Here is a 21,451-nt window from a genome sequence, read left to right as displayed (position 1 = left end):
CCGCCCCCCCTCGCGCTTAGTTGCTTACCTGAAGGAAGCAGCAAGCTCCCAGTGAAGAGAAGGGAGTTTTGAAATGGAGGACAACCCGCTTTTAAACGGGTCGCCTCCAGCCCGCTCACTGATTGGCTGAACTCCAGCCAATCAATGAGCGGCTAGCTGGGCTAGCTAGCTTAGTGCGGACGGGCGGGGGAGCGAGCGAGCTCCGTTGGGATGGCAAGGGGGATAAAGTGACAGGACCGGTGCCGGTTCCCGGTTACTTCCGGGTCCGGTTACTTCCGGGTTCGATCTTCAACCGGTTCGCGCGATCCGGTGCGAACTGGTAGGAACCCATCACTGGTATTGCCCGAAATCATGATGGAGCTGGGCAGCCTATAAATTTAATCAATTAAATAAAAGTTATAAAGTTGCTGCACATGATAACTTTATAACTATTTTTTTTTAAAAAAATATTGGCATTGAACCTGTCCTCTTGATCTTCATAGCGCGATATATTTACAAAGGCTGGTAGCATAACACAGAAGTCTGGAACAAGACAGACTAAAGTCATATGCATTATCACATTATTTTCAAATGAGCACATTTTGTGCAATTATGCCACGAAATACATTTGCTTTCACCAGTGGATGTCTATATTGCAATGGCTGTTGTGGCAATATTTTAGTGGAGAAGGGTTGAGGGAACTTTGAGCGCACAAGAACAGACACTTTTTGTACATTCATTTAGATTAAACTAACTTACTAATTACTGTACTTATTTCTTTCTAGAAATATCATCAGGCTTGCCACTTAAATTCTTACCATGTCTCACATTTGTCAGTCTGATAATATCTTCAAAAATAGATTCTCAAGATTCTAAAACATATTAATGTTGAGCTTTGATCTAGAAAAAACAGTAGGACATTTTATATTCTAAACCAGGGATCCCCAATCACCAGACCATGGACAGGACCGGTCTGTGGCCTGTTAGGAACCAGGTTGCACAGTTGGAGGCAAGTGGAGGGTGAGTGAGCGAAACTTCATCTGTATTTGCAACTGTTCCCCAGCACTAATATTACTATCTAAACTGCATAAGTGAGGGAACTAGGTTGCGTGCTCCTCCTCCCCTCCCTGGTCCATGGGAAAATTGTCTTCCACAAAATCAGTCTCTGAAGTCAAAAAGGTTGGAGACCGCTGCTCTAAATGGTTTAGCAGAAGGTAATGTGTGCCTAACGAGTGTGAAGTAGTACAATGTTACTTCCACTGCGTTTAAAGAAATGAAATTAACAGGAAATATTTCTGCCATGCATGGTTATTTAAATAATGTGGTATACTTACTCTTGGAAGTCAGCAGCTGAAAACCTCATAATTTTTGCTATTTGATGATGAAGGCAATATTTATATGGTTATAAATTACAAAAAAAATGAAGCATGATCTCAGCTCATCTTGCACAAAGGTGAAACAGTGGTCTTGCACTTACAAATTAAATTCATTAAACTTGGCAAATTATAGAAGAGTCTTTATTCTGTCTGCAGCTTTACCATCAGTGCTTAACATTCACAAATACTAGTCTGTATGAGTCAGATGATAAGAATAGATTATTGTAGTTTTATAGGGAGTCCCACTCTATACAGTAACTTGGGAACAACAAAGGCAGGAAGTAATTGTAAAAGGAGTCTTACAATAGCTACTGTTGGATTAATGCAGTACAATTTTTGATACCGTTGCTAAGCTCTGCATGATATGCTTTGTCAATACAACAGCACCTGTTTAAAGAATTATTAATTGCTAGGTAGGTACTATTTAACAATATTTCATGTCTATGTTCCTACAGTTTAAACTTTCTTTACTGCCTGATGTGGACTGTAGCAATAATGAAAGTTGTTAACTAAACAACTATTAACTAAAGCACTATATTATATTTGACTTTTATTTTTATTGAATATATTAATCCTTGCCAGCTTCTTCTCCATTCAAATATTAGTGGCACAAACATTGCTGCATCTTGTTTAATCTGATGAATCAGATTTTATAGAAATAATTGCTAGTCTGATACATATATATATTATATACAGACATATATTCCATCACCACCATTTTCTAACATTGAATAGGATCACTATTCCCTGAACCATAGATATTATATAATAATTTTCTGCGAGTCTTTTATAAGGACAAAAGATCATCCTCAAAGGAACATCTTTTGGTTATTATTTTTAGTGCCCTTTGTCAGTTCATTCCACTGATGGGGTCCCTCAGGTTAGCTCTTAGTTCTTACAAGAGTGCATTATTTTTCTTTTATTTTAAATCCCCAATATCCCAAGTCATATAATTACTTTTATGATTCCAGATAGCTGCAGAAACTTGACCTTTTGTATATTGCTAAAGTAATTATAAAACTGAATAGCTCTATACATACACTTGCATAATACATGTTTTGCAGTGGGTTTATTATTTGGATTTGTATTGAGTTCAGCTTTGGTACAAAAGTGGTTGGTAATTAGTATATAATTTATAAAGAGACCATTCTCCTAGGCGCTGCTTGGAGTGTCCAAGCATGGGTTAATTTCAGCTTGCTGTCCAAGGACTGAGTTTAAATCTTTAGTGTAGCCATGCCTCCTGCTCCCTTTGGAGGTCATTTTGAAAAATTCAGTCGCCCTAAAAGGATGTGTTTGAGATTTCCAGTCCTTGAATAGCAAGCTGGATTTCTCCTAATAGCATCTGTATAGCCTTTTTATTGTTTTCTTCCACTGTGGTAGTTTTAGATAGACCTAGGTTTTTTTGTTTTACCAATGAACAGAGTTCCCTTCGTCTAATTGCTTCCTCACGCGCAGAACAGGCTGCTGGGAGCATTAAAGCCTTCCTCGTTTCCACGAGGCTCTGGCAGCACCGGGAGGCTTGTTAGCAGCCCCTGGCGAACCCTGGGGTCAGGTAGGGAAGTCAGGTACCCCTGCAATCTGTCGGAGGTAGGGAAGTCAGGTACCCCTGCAATCTGTTAGCTCCAGGGGCTCTGCTGGGCACTCCGGATCTCCGACGGCAGCCCGGTGTAGCTCCAAAATGCGCGGTGGCCATTTTCAGAGGGAAATAAAAGTGTGCTCTTTAAATCCAAGCCACTTTTTTCCTGTTTTCTCTGCTGCAGCCTAATCCCTTAGCAGATCGCTGCCAGGAGGGGTGCTGGTCAAGTGGCCTTGCTCTGGGTCACCAGCCAGGCCTCCCCCTCCCCGAAGATCTTGATTGGCGGCCACAAGGAGTTTGGCTTTCTGGGCCATTCCTTGTCCCTATTAACAACGCGGATCTGCAGCGCCCTGAGGACTTCTCCTATTGGCGCCATTTTGTTGCTGCATTCCCTGTCGAGCCATTGCCTCAGAGACTCATCTCCTATTGGGACTCTTCTTACTCCAAGCAACCTTCTGAATACCGAGGTTTGAGGACTGAGAGTTCACCATGGCCAGCAAGAGTGTGGAGAAGGTCGCAAATCAGGCAGGGCCAAGCAGCAAGAGCAGCAGGCCTAATCCTGTGGCCAAGGGTGCCAGTGCAGCATGCCCCACTAAAGTGAAGCAGCCTAGAATAAAGAGGGGGTCCAAGGCAGAGGAGAGGCTGGCTGAGAGACGCCAGAGAGCCCTAGAAAAGCAATTTCAAAAGGCTCAGGGCAACACCCCCGAGCTGACCACAGCCATGAAGGAGGTGGTTGCAAGAGCCATATCTCAAGAGATTGCTGATGGTATCCAGCAATTGGGCCTTTCCCTATCCCTCCCAAGCTTAACCAAAGCCAAGGCAAGAGTTCCTGATCCCCTGCAGCAAGCTGGCAGGCTCTCCCCTCTGGCCTCCTCAGCCATCAGTGAAGCATAGGACATAGAGGAAGGTGGTCAAGATGCCCCAGATTTGTCGGAGGACAAGAATCCGACCCCCGACGTCCCCGCATTTTCAGGTTTATTTAAGCCCTCCACGTTCCGGGCTATTCTTACCAAGGCTAGGGCCTCTTCTGTCCAGATGGGGCTTCCCATCCAATCAGATAAGAATTCAACTGATCAGGGCAATAAGCAAACAGAGGGAGGACTGTTTAAAGAGATCACTCCCCCCTCCAGGGGCTAAAAGGAGCTAATTCCAGCTCCCCAGTTTTTCCTGGACATTATTCAGCACCAATGGGCCCAGTTGGGCTCCATGGCAAATCCAAGTGGGGTGGATAAGCTGTATTCTATGGAAGCCACCATGGAGGATATCCTAAGGCTTCCTCAGGTGGATGACCCCATAGTGTCCCTAACCTCAAATTTGTCTCTCCCAGCCAACCTGCTGGAAGGACTTAAGACTGAAGACAAGAGAGCGGAGAAAGCCTGTCACAAGACTCATATGGCCACTGCGTAGGCCATAAAGGCTTCCTCTTCCTCTTCCTCCTTTGGTAGGCAGCCCTTTTTTGGCTGTGTAAATTGCTGTCCACTCTCCCGGCTAGCGACGTTAGGTTGCGCCAGGATGTCAACAAAATAATCACGGCGGTCGAGTATTCGGCCGACACTTCGCTTAACGCCACCAAATTCTCAGCCAGGGCCCTTGCCTCCAATGTGACCTCGTGTCGCCTGCTGTGGCTTAGTCACTGGCATGCCGACATGAAGGCGAAGTGGAAGCTTGCTTCCACTCCCTTCAAGGGAAGCAAGGTCTTTGGGGACGCCCTGGGACTCCTTTTTAATTGAGTCCAAGGATAAGCGCAAAGTCTTGCCAGCTGTTACAAAGAAGCCGGAACGGAAAGGACAACAGTTCTTTCATAGGCAGCCCTTTTGTAATGCAGACGCCACTTCTACATCGGGGGGCTGCTCTAGACCTTACACCCAGTCACAGGACCGCTCCCACGAGAGGTCCTCCTTCAGGATTTTGGCACGCCTTTACAAAAAGGTTCACCATCACTGCTATAGTTCATACAAAACAATACATTTTAGATGACCAAATAATTTTCCAAGTGTATTAAAATCAGACTGATTCATGGTTAAGGTGATGGAGGCAAAAAGGAAAAAACTTTTCTTCTTTTAGCTTGGATATAGAGCTTAAAACTACTTCTCGTCTCATGGAGGAATCTTATTCCCTTCAGTCTAATATTCTGCCTTCTAACAAAAGTCATGGCTTCCTATCCAGGAGGCTGAGGCTGATTATGAGGTAGTTGTGCCAGGGCAAGGTGGCAGGACAAGGAAAGAAGACTGATGTGCGGCCTGAAACAACTTCCCCATCATGGAATGAGGGTTAAGTGACCATGTAGCAGTGATAATCCTGACAGACAGCTGCAAGAATAGCAAGGGAGCATCCGAGATCTACCATGAAAGCAAATCCGTCAGATCTTTATTCCACCAGCAGGATTTTGCCCTCTAAAATGTTCTCTGTAAATCTCAAAGCCCCATTCTCAGATTCCTTTTTAAAAATAGCCAAGTGGGAATGGGCAGAACCTTTCAGGCCCAAGGCCCCTCCAGTAGTAGCAGATCCGTTGTTTCTCTTATTTATGAGGAGTATAAAATGTCTAGTTACACATGAGTTCTTCCCCAGACTTTAAGGGCTGATTGGGTGGGAACTCCCCTCTCCCCTGTGGTGGTTTTGTTGTGTGCTGTTCGCCAATTTACATTTTGTATTTATGTATTGTTTGTTAGATGTACGGTTAGTCCTGGGGTTAAAACAGCAACTGGGACTGGGATTGCTATCACTAAGCAATGCAGTTGTAAATTGTGACATCATATTACTGCACTGCTTCTCAACCACAATCGCAACAGTCCCAACTGCTGTCAACCCAAGAGTCATGGGTTATTAAGTGTGAAGCGATAGGAGTTCCAGGTAATGAGTAGGGGTAGTCTGTGGGGATTGGGGAACGCCCTTAGAGGCCCAAGACAGAGTGTCTGCAAGCCAAGGGAGGCCCAGTGCAGGCTGCATGCAATTTGAAGACGGGTGGGGAAGAATTGGGAGGCTCAGTGAAGTCCATGAAGGATTTGGGATAGAGCAAGATCAGGCCACATTCAAATTGAGGGTGGGCTTGGGAGAGAGCTTGGGAGGCACAAGGCAGGCTATATGTGAGTTGGGGGAGGCCTTGGAAGTTCACCAGAGACTGTCTGCGGTCGGGGCATGCTGTGGACTGTAAGTGATTTTGACCTTCCCTTCCAGCTTCCCCATTGGTCTTGCTTGTGGGAAGTTGGCAGGGAAGGTTGCAGTCTTGTGACTGAAGTTCCCTGGCATGACATAACTATGAGCCAGGCACCCAAGTGTTCACATCTTGTTCATATGATCATGATGTGATGGCCCTAGGGGACCAGTCATATGTCCATTTTTCAATGTCACTATTACTTGGAATAATTGTTGCTGAATGAATGGATATAAGACAATAACTATCTATAAATGATTTCTTTTTTTCTTTTTTCTTTTTTATTTATTGTGTGTACATTGCCCAGGGTCACGTTGTCTGAATTGAACAGACTTATAAATCTATAAATAAATAAATCTATGAATTAATAAATGGACGGTGTCTTTTTGTGCTTCCTGAATTTTGCCTAGATGCAACCTTTTCCAGATAATACACTTGACTCAAGCTAGATGTGCAAATGAATTTGAGAATATCTCAAACAATCACGCTGAGTCACAAAGAATATTCTAAAAACTTACACTGACCAACCCTCAGAATATTTCCCCTTTCCTGTCAACTCTAATGACCAAGGTCGGTAGTTGGACAAAATGCAGTGTTTTTCAGAGGTTGGACCTGACACAATTTAGGAGGGGAAGTAAGTTAAAAGAATAATCCAACCTTCTCAAATGCAAGTTTCTTTATCCCAGTATGTTGTATTCTGCTTCCACGAGTCTTTGTTTTTGCAAGTTGGTTATCAAGCTGGGATAATAAAAGAGGTAAACCACATTTAACTGAAGTCAATTCATGCAGCCAAAGGAATGGAGTTTCTTCTATAAGGCAAGAAGAAACAATAAGCTTTTATTTTAACTGGAAGTGAGGAAATTAACCCTTTCCTATCATATTCTGGTATTTCGTGTTTAGTGCTATTACTGGTTACACAACACCTAGCTCAGATTTGGATGATCAGAAGCAATGTGGTTCTTGAGATAAATCCCCGTTCTGCAGACATTTTGTTAATTAAATTATGGTTAAGGCAATGGTGAAAGGTTCAAGTTACAAAGTTCCCCTGGAGACAAAATAGTAAACAAGAAGTCTTGTGTTACTTGTTATTGCTACAGAAAAAGTAAAGCATGCATTTAATGCCTGATAGTGTTTGGCTCTCTTGAACATAGGAAGATTTAGAATAATCATTGGGGGTGGGCTTTTAGGGGGGTGGGAAGAGAAGGAAATGCACTTTCAGCTCTTTTTAAAAGAATGTAGTGAAAATTTGAAATTGAAGTAAGGAAAGAAGTGAAAGTAAACCAACATCCAACAGAACTCTTGGGGGGGGGGGGCGGACGGACAATATAAGCTTCAGATAGCTTGGATTTTAGCATGGCATTTCTCCAGAATAAATATTAGTCTTGGAAAAAACAATAAAAGCAATTCTTTCATAAAGGTTACTTAAATAACTACAGGGCCTCAAATTATATACATGATTTAGACTTCCCTGGAGTTTGTTAACTGTAAATTTAACCAACATTTATTTTTAAACAGCAAAGAAAAAGGAAACAATAAATTAAAATCCAGTTTTATGTTGGTTGTAATCAACAAGACAGAAATAACTTTTCATGATCACCAAAGATTACTTTTCAGTTTTATGAAGAGTTTTAGTGGAAGAGACTCTAGTGAAAAGCTTCTTGTTTGTGATGACATTTTTTAAAGAAAATAAATTGGCAACATAAAGTATTATGAAAGGGTGAAAGACTTTAAATTGGATAACTTGATTTATTTCTCTTTTGAGTGCACTTCATAATCTGATCAATGGGGACAAATTTATGATAACTTCCCTTTTTTTTCTTTGCAGCTTCTTGCTTAAGAAGAGAGTGTTGTCTTGGAGTATCAGTCTTATTTCCTCAAGAGGGAAATCTATTCTGTTTTTTGAATAAATTTTAAATTGGTTTTTAAAAATCTAACCTACAGAAGACAATGTTGTCATTATAAATGGGCTTTGACTCAAAAAGATTGTATGTATTGCAGTGAATTATAAAGAAGTTTAGGTCATAGCTCAGCGATGGCGAACCTTTTTTGGGTCGCGTGCCACAAGTGGGGGGAGCACAGGGGGGTCAGGTGCGGGCGTGCTGCACCCATAATGCAATGCGCAACCCCCCCAGTGCACATGCACGCACTACAGGTGTGACCCCCCCCCCCATTTTTGCATGCTTTTTTCACCCTCCCCAGGCTCCTGAGGCTTTATAGGAGCCTGGGGAGGGTGAAAAGAGCCTCCCCCATCCCTCCGGAGGCTTCAGGGACCATCCAAAGGCTTCCCTGACACCTTCGGAGCGCTCAAAACGAGCCTCTGAGCAAACAGGAAGTGACTTCCGGTTTGCTCGGAGGGTCATTTTGAGTGCTCCAAAGGCTTCAGGGAAGCCTCCGGACAGTCCCTGAAGCCTCCGGACAGCATCTGGGGGGGCGGGGGAGGCTCTTTTCGCCCTCCCCAGGCTCCTATAAAGCCTCTGGAGCCTGGGGAGGGCGAAAAAATTGCTTTAAAAGAGGGTGAACTCAGCTGGCCAGCGCGCACATGCGCGCTGGCCAGCTGACAGGGCAGCGCCTCGCGTACCCTGACAAATGGCTCCGCATGCCACCTGTGGCACGCGTGCCATAGGTTCACCATCACTGTCATAGCTCTATCCAAGGCATTTTCACCTTGAATTTTCTTTTCAGCTTGTTCACCATTCCAATATTTTCCAATATTTCCATGGGTGGACAAGTGTCTACTGCGAATTGCTGTATTCTTATAGAATTTGTGTACTCTACAAAGTATGTGGGGCGCCATCACAAGTGCCCAAGGATTCCCTTTCCAGATATTTGCTTTCAGTATGTGGCAAACTGGGACTATCAAAAGGAATGCAGGAGAGGCAGAGTTTAGTGTATGGTCCATCTTTGTGGCGTTCATGAGAACATCACATTTATAGGGCTATTTACCGGAAGGAGATGGAGCTTAAACTGAATTTTTTGAAGAGAATGTGTTTCCTATGGAGAAATATTCCAGTTAAATTTATTTAAAGATTTCAATATTTAACTAGAATTTATAACTACCACTGAAACAATTGAAAGTTATTGTTGGTTTCTCAGCCCATTCTTACTTTCATGGGAGCACTTTGGCTTTACTTAAGCATAGGGATTGTTCACAGTTTGTATTCCAGATTGCAACTAAATGTTGTTTAGCTAAAGCCTGAAATAAACTTAAATTGGTTACAGCTTATGGGCTGATAACTGAGGGATGCTTGTAAAAGGAAGTACTGGAGAGAGAGTTTCATTTGGCTTTGTTCCAAGGCTATAAATGTGTGTGTGTTTGTTTGTTACGTTTTCAGCCACACTTGCTATGCTCGTCTAAAGCACCTATCTTTGTTCTAGATGTTGACTTGCAGAATAGCTTTTAAGCAGGGGCATCAATCACAGACAGAGGTTCAAACACAGAGAGGTACCATTTTCTCCAGCTTGATGACTTCCCATAAGCATTTAATATGTGGGGAATAGGAATCTGAACTATATAGTTCTTTAGTCTTTTATGTTCTCATGAAATGGATTGTGAAATTGCACAGTCCTTATGGTAAAAGCCTGGTTATACTTTTATTTGTGCTTCAAAGTTCCAAAGGATAAAACATTAAATTTTTTCACAAAGGAAAATTCAACAGCAAAGCCAAGAAAAACTTTATAAAACTGCATATTCTAATAAAATCAAACACTATGGGTAAATTTATTTTAAAAAGACAACTCAAGTTCCTTATTTTTCACATGGATGTAAAAAAGTGTACATTAAGAGGTACCATTTCTAAGGTAACAGTTAAATTACCAAAATAAAGGACAAAAGTAAAAAATAAATAAATTTAAAAGGCATTTTTTAATTTTTAATAAAAAAGGACTTATGGTCACTGCAGGTATAATTGCCACATCAGCCTGGCCTCTCCCAAGTTTGATTTTTATATGCCTTCCTCTTTGAGTATATAAATAAGGTACACATTGCAAAATACTTTATGCCATGTCAATATTTTACAATTTTTAAAAGACAACTACGTTAGATTTTTTTAAAAACTAGAAAAGAAAAAAAAAGTAAAGAAAGAAAGAAAGATAAAGCAAAGCCACAAATGACTTCCAACTTATTTTTACAAGATATATTTAAGTTAGCCTTTTATTCTATGGTTATGACATAACTTTCATTTTTTCTGTTATCTACTTCTTTTTTTCTAATCAAGCTCATGTATTGTTTTCATTTTTTTAAGGTTTCATGCAAAAAGTAAAAAAAAACAAAAACCCAACACCCTGATGATGTTTTAAGGGTTTTGTTGTTTTGTTGTTTATATTCTGATTGTGATGCTGTTCTTTCTGTGAACTATCTTATGCCACACTAGGTAACAAAGTGGATTTTTTAAATTCCCCCAATTTGTAGCAAATCAGCTGGCTCTCAATATTTACAGAGGTTCTGTTTCATAAAACGGTGAATATTGAAGCAGTAAATTGTGAGTCTAGAGAAATTTCGGGTTAATTTCCACAGCCTGTGGTTTTGCTCTTCATTCCATAAGGGCTTCCTCCCTCTTCCTGCCATAGTGGTTCTGTAAAATGTACCTGTATCCCCCCCCCCCCTTCCTTGCTCAGTTATTCACATTTCATTGGGTGAACCTATTTGCAGGAGATCATGTGGCTTCCTTGCAGCAGCTGCCTATTATTTCTTCAAAGCAACTCATCAGCTGGTGGTTAAGGGTTTGCCTCACTTGTACCGTGTGGTAACGTTGGTTTCTCCTTCTGTCTGAACCTTTCACAATCTTGGTGGAGGGGCCTCTCAGTCACACTACTGTGTCTTAGTGTTGCCTCTAGACTGCAAAAACCTTCCCACAATATATTGAAATCTTGTTTCTAATCATCAATTGCAAATATACTAGACAAATGACGGCTAACCTTTTTGTCGTCGCATGCTGAAAGCGCATGGACGCGCCACAACAGCATACACATGTGTGCCTACACCCATAATACAATGCATGCGTGATCCCCTGCACTCCACCACCCTGCACATGTGCACAAGACCCCCCTGTGCATGTGCGCACAATCCCCCAGCACCCCGTTTTGGGCCTAACAGGCCTCCCTGAAACCTCCTGGGACCAAAAATGGGGTGCAGGGGGCGTGATGCATCCCCCCTGTGCTCCCCCTCCCCGTGCATGCCTACGCTGTTACAGGTGTTATGTTTGCCTTGTATGCAGCTTTATTCCTCTCTAGCATTCATCTCCATTATTCAGTGATGCAATTCCTGCCTCTCTAGGATCTACCTCCATCTGCTCCTGTGCGGCACTTCCTGTTCCTGTTGGATGTATATAGTTATATTCTTGATGATTTGTATAGTATTTTAACTGCATTTTGATTAAACAACACGCACTACAGAGACCCAAAAATCAGCTGGTTGGCGGGAGGCACATGTGTATGCCCAGTGGAACTTAGGGGCGATAGCTCACATGCTGGCAGGGAGACCCCTGCGTGCCACCTGTCATAGGTTCTCCATCACGGTACTAGACCATGGACAGTGAGAGCTATCTACATGGCGAATGTGGCCAAAAATCTATGGCCCAAAGTTCAAAGATATATGAATGATGAATGGATTTTTGGAGGACAGAAATAAATGAAAATAGGAGTGTCAAGACTGTAAGATTTAACATTTTTTTAAAAAAAAAAACCTAATATTCCTCAAAGCAAATGTTTTTTGTTATCATTACTGTAACTTCAGGCTTTGAAATAATTATTAATATCTAAGGACCATTGAATAAGTTATTTTTAAATGGCTGTTTGTTATATCACACCTCTGTTTATCACAAAAAAATTAATGTACCTAATGATAAAAGGCAGCCTTCCATTTCATGAGAGTGGCGTCAAGTATGTTATTTAAAATGTATCTTGAGTTGTGAGGGCACAACCATTTATTGGTTACAGAATCTTGCTAGTCATTTGGTAGCTGACAAATATCAGTTCATAAGATTGATTATGTGCCATCAAGTCATGTTCAACTCCTAGCAACCACAGAGCTCAGTTCATGCATACAGTACATTTATATCATTGGTAAGTGTAAAGGTGGCAACAGGCACGGCTGTTGTGTGTGTAGGTAGTGAGACAGACCTGTGCAGAGTGATCCTTCCCAAGTGTGTTTCCGGAGTCTGACAATGTTCAGCTGAAACCGCTTATTATCTTTTGTGCTAAATAGAGATAAAGGTGATGGTGAAAAGTGGGAGAAAAAAAATCAATTAACAAAGAAAAGAGGTGAGAGAGCATCTCAGTTCTTTATTCATATATGCCATCACACTGAAATGTGTTTTAGAATTATAGAAATTAGGATTTTCTCCAGTTTTTTACTCAGCCCATTAAAGAGATAAGATCTAGAAAAAAAATTAATCTGATTTCTTATATTCCTTATTTTAAAAATATATCAAAGTGTGTTACAGGTTTAATATCTCCATACAGTCTAGAATAACTTTATTGTAGTTTAGTGAATTGAGCTATGTCTTGCTCCTGTCCAGGGAAATGAGCAAGATAGCAATGGATATTCTAATAGCTTCTTTATTACCCAAGCCCTGTTTTTATTAGTTTATTATGATTTAAGGATTAGTTAAGATACCTTGTTTGGTATGAAATAAAAATTCAGGTTTTATCTGTTACATCTAAAGTTTAGTGAATTGAGGTCTGTAATGTTGACAGTTTGCAGTACTTAAATGGCATAAAGTATTTCAATAAAATGAGATGAGACATGAATCAGGAAGTCCAAAATCTCATCTTGGGCAGAAAGTCACAATTACATTTCCAGAAGGCACATAATCTCAACATTCATAGGATTTAAAATACTGAGCGAAAAGATTGGAAGAGATAACTGAGATAAGATGCATAATGTACATAAGCAGTATAATAAGTGCATTAAATATGTTATTTAGCAATATTATTAGGCTACATTTTATACAGTTGATGTTTTTGAAAAATGATTCCTAGTGTTTATAACTCTTCTTTGCCTCTCTCTGTGTGTATGTGTGTCTGGCTATCTTTAGTGTATTTTGGAGTGGATTTGTGGCTATTTATCTTAACTCCTTTGCTTTTTTAATTACAGGACTCCTTGGTAATGGCCCGTCTAAAGGATTAAGGCCAGGGTCTGAACAGCTAGAGAATGAGAAGGATGATGCATCGCAAGTATCCTCAACTTCCAATGATATTAGTTCTTCAGATTTTGAAGAAGGGCCCTCAAGGAAAAGGTCAGACTCTTTTAAGTTCATATAATTTAATAGAATGTAGTCTTATAAGTAAATCTTAACAGTGGAGCCGTGCTAAAGCATCTCATTAATTCAGTGAAAAGTCTAGCTGGAGATGCGGAACTTCCAAATGTAGATTTCACTCTATTTGTTCACTGCACGGCCTCCAGAAGGACATTGCAAATAGCCACGTCTTCTCTGCTTCAAGAAAAAGATCTGTGTAACAGAATTATGAAAGCAAACCCAGAAACAATGTCAGAAAAGAATTTTATTGGCATGTATGTTGCTTTTAATAATAAAATAATTACTTGCCTACGATGAAAAGCATTTTTCTTAGGGGGAATAAAATCTTTCTTTTGGATTTGGAGCTCTTTCAAAATCTCAACCATCTTAATTTGAAGACTTTTCTTTAAGGCTTTCCTTGGTTTTCTGAAAGATTTGTTTTTATTTTTGCGGTGCTTGACTTGCCGAACAAAACATGTGGCCACGCCAAAAAGATGAAGCTTAAAAGGAATAGATAATCCAAAAAACATTGCCAGCGAAGAGAACCTCATTGTAAACATATTATTGGGTCTTGTAAGACAATATTCTTTTGTCCTCAGTTCAGTAGTAAAATCCTTTTTGACTCTTGTTATGCTATAATCTGGGCCACTTCCTAAATAGGCACAATATAAAGTAAAATGGAAGATGTAGTGGCCATACCAGTGTCAAAAGTAAAGGATAAGTTACCTTTATTTCTTGTCTTGTGTTAAAGAAGAAAATTGAATGCTTGAAAAAAAAAAGGTCAATAAAAGGCTATTCGGGTAATTCTTGACTAACAGCAACAATTGGGGCTAGAATTTCCGTTGCTAAACAGTGTGGCTTTGCAGTGCAACTGTATCACTTATCAAAAGCAATCCTTGCACTCTCAGAGTTGTTTGCTTACTCTTATATTCCACCCATCTTGCCTAGAGGCAGCTTACAAAGGCGCCTTACAAAGTTTGTATTGTTAACTGAATCCCACCATCATTAGGTGAAGCACCTTCCTTCTGGCTTCTCATTATCAAAGTCAGTGAGAAAGCCATCAGGAAGTTATAAGTACCAAGCCCAAGTGGCTGCTGTGTGTAGCAGTGGTGGGTTTCAATTTATTTTACTGTGCAGAAGCGGGTAGGCGGAGCCTCCCACCGCCACATTACCAGTTCACCTGATCCGGGGCGAACTGGCAGAAACCCACCTCGGGTGTGTACGGGAGAGACAGTGGTGGGATTCACTTACCTTTCCTACCGATTTGCAAATGTGAGTGCTCATGTGACATGGGGTGGATGGGCGGAGCCTCCCGCAGCCACTGCTACCGCTGCCCCTAAACTGGAGAGAACCGCCGGAATACCACCTCTGAAGAGAGAGCAAGGGAATGGACATATCTATGGAGATTCTCAGTTATCCAGGTCATGGTTGTCCCAAAGATGCTTTTTCAACTAGACTTTTTTGGTTTTTCTTTGAAGACATTTCGCTTCTCAACCAAGAAACTTCTTCAGCTCTCAAGAAGCTTCTTGGATGAGAAGCGAAACGTCTTCAAAGAAAAACCAGGAAGTCCAGTTGCCTCTTGAGAAAGCACCTTTGGGATAAGGGGATGGACAGTTGTGCAAGGCACATTGAGAGGGTGTGTGCAAGAGATGCAGTGCTAATGGAGAAAAGTGCAGAAGGGTGTGAGAAGATGTGAGAAAGACTTGGGGGTGGGTGGAGGAGGTATGCAGGAGACATAGGGTAGGATTCACGGATAGAGGAGACGTGTGACTTGAAACTTTCCCTGCTGACTTCCCTACTGACTTTCTGGGGAAGCCTACAGGGAAAGTTAGAAATGGTGATCACGTAATTGTAGGCAGCTGTAACAGATCATAAGTGTAAACAAGTTGCTAAGCACCCAGATTGCAATCACATGACTGCAGGGTGCTGGGACAGGCATTGTCACTTCTGCTTGTGGAGGATCCATTTATAAACGTGTGTTTTAGTCTGAGAGAGAAGCAGCGATGATACTTAAAATTTTGTACATAGAACTTTTCAAAAAGTCAGAAACTTTGTCCCTCAGAAATTTAAATAGCCTTAAAGCTGCTCTACTATAACCAAAAATACAATGTTGAAGTATTTTGTCATTAGTGTTTGTGAAATACGCTTTCACAGAAAATTATTTCTCAGTTATTATTTGTATACATTTTATCAATATTTTCCCTTATTGACCTGACACAATTGGGCTTATTGACACAAATCAATTTTCTTACTATTATCCAGTCTTTTCTGGTAGGTTTAAGCAAAAGCCCAGGAAAATTGAAAGCAAGGAAAATACTCCAGTTTAATTAGTGGGTATCGATTTGCTTCTATTTCCTATCCAAGTAATTAATTATGTAAACAGCAGTTTGCATAATATTTAAATCAAGGAATTAATGGCAACCACAGGATAGATATGCCTTGCAAATCTATTTTGTCTCAACTTGGCAACCTAGCTGGGTGGTGAAAATAGAATTAGGAGGCAAAATGCACTGTGAGCAACTTTTCAAAAATGAAAAAATAGAGATGTCAGATAGCAACATGTTTTAATTATCAATTAGTGCAACTCTTTTAAATATTATTTCTGCGGTTAAAATAGATGCTTTAAGTGATCGTTGTAATGGTACTTAAGATTTGTGGATGATGTCAGGATCTGACAAACTGAATTTATTTTATTATTATAATCCCATTTCAACAGCCCGCCCCATCTGGGTAGGCATGGGCGGCATGTGGCAGACCTTGTCAGCTAAAGAATTCCAACTGGTGGGGTCCAGGAAGAGATTGCCATTCTCTCCATTGTCCATGAAATTATGCTTCCCCTCAGAGGTAAAGCAGTGCCCCCCCCACTTTTGAAAAATGTAAACGCATGGCTGTGCTTGGGGCATATAGAACAGCCCTTGGACACGGGGCTGCTTACTACCCTGAATGCCTTCCTCCGCCTTTTAATTAAATTTCTAATACTCATTTTTAATCTGTTCTTGCTCTTTTAAAATTGTAAATTTCATATACGTTTTTTTTTTTACTTGTACCCTGCCCAGTTCTTCTGGGAGGGAGATGGTCAGTTTCAAAGATTTGATCAAGTCAAAATAATGGTACATTGAAAACCTTACTTTTAAACAATGCTATTTTAATGGGAATGCCTAAATACCCATGGAGGGATTTACAGTGCTTTCAGAAAGTATTCAGACCCCCCTTCACTTTTGTCATGCTGCAGCCTGATTCTTAAGTTGTTGAAATTCTCCCCCCCCCTCATTAATCTACACTCAGTACCCCATAATGACAAAGTGAAAACAGAAGTTTTGAAATGTCTGCAAATTTATTTAAAAAAAAAAACTGAACTATCACATTGGCATAAGAATTCAGATCCTTCACTCAGTACTTAGTTGAAGTACTTTTGGCAGCAATTACAGCCTTGAGTCTTTTGGGGTGTGTCACAACAAGCTTTGCTCACCTGTCAGTAGACAGCCAGTTTCAGGTCCCTCCAGAGATGTTCAATAAGGTTCGAGTCAGACATTCACAGAGTTGTCCTTAAGCCACTCCTGCGTTGTCTTGGCTGTGTGCTTAGGATCCTTGTCATGCTGGAAAGTGAACCTTTGACACAGTCTGAGGTCCTGAGCGCTGTAGAACAGGTTTTCATTGAGTATATCCCTCTACTTTGTTCCATTCAGCTTTCCCTCAACTGTGACCAGTATCTCAGTCCCTGTTGCTGGAAAACACCCCCACAGCATGATGCTGCCACCATCCTGCTTCACTGTTGGGATTATATTGGGCAGGTGATGAGTGATGTTTGCTTTCCTCCAGACATAATGTTTAGAGTTGAGACCAAACAGTTCAATCTTGATTTCATCAGACCAGAGAATCTTGGTCCATCACAGTATGAGAGTCCTTCGGGTGTTTTTTTGCAAACTCCAAGCGGGCTTTCGTGTATTTTGCACTGAGGAGACGTTTCTGTCTAGCCACTCTGCCATAAAGGCAAGATCGGTAGAGGGCTGCAGTAATGATTGCCTTTCTGGAACTCTGTCCCATCTCCACACAGCATCTCTGGAGCTCAGTCAGAGTGGCCATCAGGTTCTTGGTCACTTCTCTTAGCAAGACCCTTCTCCCATGATTGCTCAGTTTGACCGGGTAAACCAGATATTGGAAGAGTCTTGGTTGTGCCAAACATCTTCCATTTAAGAATTATGGAGACCACTGTGCTCTTAGGAACCTTTAGTGAAGCAGGAATTTTATCAAAAAAAACCCCACCCCCTCGATCTGCGCCTTGCAATAATCCTGTCTCTGAATCTGCAAGCAGATTTTGAACTCACAGATTTTGCTCTGCTATTAGTATGCATTGTCACTGTGAGGCCTTCGTATTGAGAGGTGCGTGCCTTTCCAAACCATGTCCAATCAATTTAATTTACCCCAGGTGGACTCCGATCAAGGTATAGAAACATGTCTGCCATGATCAAGAGAAATGGGAGGCACGTGAGCTAAATTTCATGTGTTGTTGCAAAGCGTGTGAATTCTTATGCCAATGTGATATTTCAGTTATTTCCTTTAATAAATTTACAGATATTTTTAAACTTCTGTTTTCACTTGGTCATTATGGGGTACTAAGTGTAGATTAATAAGAATTTTTCCCCCAACAACTGTAGAATCAGACTGCAGGATAACAGAATTGGCAAAAGTGAAGGGAGTCTAGATACTTTCTGAATGCACTGTATGTATTTAGCAAAATGCAGCATCTAAAAAATAGGAAACTGTACAATAACAAAGAAGATTAACTCTGTGGGATTTAGAACTATAGCAACCAGGGCAATGTATCTAAGCATGTTGGAATTATTGCCCATAACCAGTTCTTACCAACCAGTGATATAACAGTTATGCCCACCTTTTCCTTTGAGTGCAATTGAAAATTTAGCTGTGGTTATTTTATTGGTGTTTTTTTTAATCTACGTACCAAATATATACATGCATAACATGAAAAATAACAATTACGTTTTTTTTCTGGCTCTGATTTTTATCTACAGTTTGGTAAAGTTTGCCCTCTAGTGGTTAAAATATTCCCATATCCCTTTAGCAAGAATGATAGCATCCTGCCACTTGAAATATGCAATTAATTAAAGAGCATGCAATCTAGGCTCAGTGATTCCCACACTCCCATAACTAACATATGCAATGGTTTTAGTTTTCTAGTGCTGTAGTGTCGCGTGTTCTGTATATATCTAGCTATGTGAACTGGAACAAACTTTGTGCTTTGTACCAACAAAGCAAAGGCCTATGTGTTCCTTATTGAGTAGTAAATCAGGTTTAGGCGCTGATAGAATCTTGTTCTAATTAAATTGCTCCAAGCTTTTCCACAGAAGACCATTTCTTTGTTATTGTACCAGTAGCCAGTATCTTGATGAAAACAAGCTAGAAAAACTTGAACCCATGTCTGCTGGGGAATTTGACATTGAGATTGTACATTGTATATACATTGTGTATTCATAACCAAGGATGAAAAAGAGTTGAACAGCATTGTTTGGGATATTAATATTTGCCAAACACTTGAAAGTATCTGGAATCAGGCAATGCCTTTATTAGGTAAATGTAAAAGTTCCCCTTGCACATATGTGCTAGTCGTTCCTGACTCTAGGGGGCAGTGCTCATCTCTGCTTCAAAGCCAAAGAGCCAGCACTGTTAAAGACATCTCCGTGGTCATGTGGCTAGATGACTAAATGGCGAAGGTGCACAAACGCTGTTACCTTCCCACCAAAGGTGGTTCCTATTTTTCTACTTGCATTTTTACTTGCTTTAGAACCACTAGGTTGGCAGAAGCTGGGACAAGTAACAGGAGCTTACTCCATTACAAGGCACTAGGGATTCTGACTGCCGACCTTTCTGAAAACTCAGCGTCTTAACCACTGAGCCACCGCATCCCTTATTAAGACCAGCCAAAACACATCCAATGGAGCCACATTTATGCCTGTTTCAGAACATGTGATTTTGTACTCACCAAATAAATTGATAGCTGCTCCTTGCCAGTTACTTAGAGGTCCTCACTTCATTTCCTAACAAACAATAAATACATTGAAAGGGGTTTTCTCTGTACCACACAGCTCCATCTGAATTAGAGTACTGTATAACAAGGACAACTCTCCAAGTACCACTGGAAATTAGTGTCCATTGAAGGATGAAATAAAATCTGACATGTATTGAAGTTGGGTTGGCTGATTTAGGAATTCCATGCTACAAAGCAGAATTATAAAGTAGTTCAATCATTAAAAAGTCTTACGTTATGCAATATGTTTCCTTATCTATTTATCATATTGCAACTTACTAAGCATGATTACTTATAGTTTAATGGTTTAGCCTGGTTATTCTTGCACAACAAGTTGGAGTATTTGGTGTTCTTTTTTTGTGGCTTAACGTTGTCTGCTACTGAAGCATTTTTCTCTTCCAAAAAGCTCATTAAACTCTTTATTTAACTATATGAATAACCATATTGGGATTAGTTACATAATAGAGTGATTGTCCTATCGAACCTTCAAATGTCATATACTATATGCATGATACTTTAAAATATATCCAAAGTCAAAGCTTATCTATAATTAAATAATAATTATGAGTCTTCTTTGGGGACCATTTGTCTTTACAGTTTAACACAACACCCACCCACCCGGTAGCACTTTGAGAACTGCCATATGAATTATAATGGTTTAATCCTGCTCAAGTGCATATCTGCAATTGTTGCATGGAATGCAGTGAGTCATTAACCATGGATGTTTGAAATTGATTTGTTTATCATGTAAACGTTACAGTTAGATTAATTGTTTTTTTAATGAATGCATGGGATACTTTTGCCAGTTCAGCAGGCATTAATTCATAATATGTTTATCAAAAGAAAAAGGAGTTTCAGTGAATAAATCAAGTCCATTGAAGCATTTTCCATTTGTTTTAGCTGCAGAACTTGGGAAAAATATCCCTATAGAAGCAATGCACTCTTAGAAGATGAAGTAAATAGGAAACTGTTAACATTTTTGCATAAATAGGAAACTGTTAACATTTTTGCATAATTTTGGAACATATTATTTAAAAGATGGAATCACCTGGAATGAAAAATGCCATGGTTGCTATGTTAGCTACAAAAATAATCACCATCTCTGTATTACAGTAATACGTTTATTAAAGGTGAGAGGTTTATTACGCTATTAAGAGAATCCAGAGTGTCCATCCTACCTACGGTTGAGGTTTAGCACAAATGTTCATGCTAAACAGTAGGGCTAAAAGGCAGTTGCCAGTGCTATCTATATTACAGTTACTATAGTAATGTATTTTATGTATTTTTCAGTAATAATAATTATTACAGATTTATAATATTTTCTTATTGTGCTCTCTGGTCTAAAAACCATAATAAAGGCCTTTTTTTTTCAATTGCACAAAAAAAATTGTGCAAGCTTTCATCAGGTGAGATTTAAAGAATGTTCTAGCCAAACGTCCACTAGTAATCTTGACAGTGGAGGGAGAGTAGTTGCAGATTTTCAGGTTAAGTTGGATCAGTTGATGAAACGGTTTCAGGATTTGCAACCATTTAGGAGCAGTACAAATCCTTTGATAAATGAAAAAGTGACATGGAACCAAGCTAGACAGGTCTACTATTTTATGTTAAAGGCATCCAAACTTCTTCCAATGCAAGATTCTGTTGATGAATAGGCAGTTATACATACAAACAAAAGTTAAACTTCTTGATTGGCCAACTCAGGGTTACAAAAAACATATGAAAGCTATATCTACATTTATCATATCAGTACTGGTAAATTAAATTTATGGTTTGTGAATTAAAAGTAAAAGATTTCATTCAGGAGAGGCCTTGCAATCTTTAAACAACTTTCAAAGTTTTCCATTGACTACATTTGTTCTATCAGGGTGTGTTTTTAGTTTTAAATTGTTCCAGGCACATAAGATTCATTTGAATCAAAATATTTAGCACAAATCTGTATATGATACCACTGCAGTTTATCTACAATGCAATAATGAAATGAAAGAAAAAAAGTTGTACTTGCAAAACAATTTGAAGAGTGAGATTACGTTTATTTTCCATACGGTAAATTATGCATTTACCTTACTGGCTCCTGCCAAGTTAAATGAAGAT

At 40.1% G+C, this 21,451-nt stretch overlaps 1 protein-coding gene across 1 annotated transcript in view; it reads left to right on the top strand.

Annotated features, from left to right (window-relative positions):
* The window catches only part of JARID2 (jumonji and AT-rich interaction domain containing 2), a 263,679-nt gene that overhangs the window by 153,728 nt on the left and 88,500 nt on the right, over window positions 1-21,451 (top strand). Inside the window, exon 3 of the mRNA XM_081952279.1 lies at window positions 13,176-13,317. Coding sequence (XP_081808405.1) covers window positions 13,176-13,317 — 142 coding nt within the window. The remainder of the gene's footprint in view (window positions 1-13,175; window positions 13,318-21,451) is intronic.

The sequence above is a fragment of the Natrix helvetica genome (assembly GCF_964273705.1).
Source record: "Natrix helvetica genome assembly, chromosome: 4".
Classification (NCBI taxonomy): domain Eukaryota; kingdom Metazoa; phylum Chordata; class Lepidosauria; order Squamata; family Natricidae; genus Natrix; species Natrix helvetica.
This window is presented reverse-complemented; position numbering and strand designations above follow the sequence as displayed.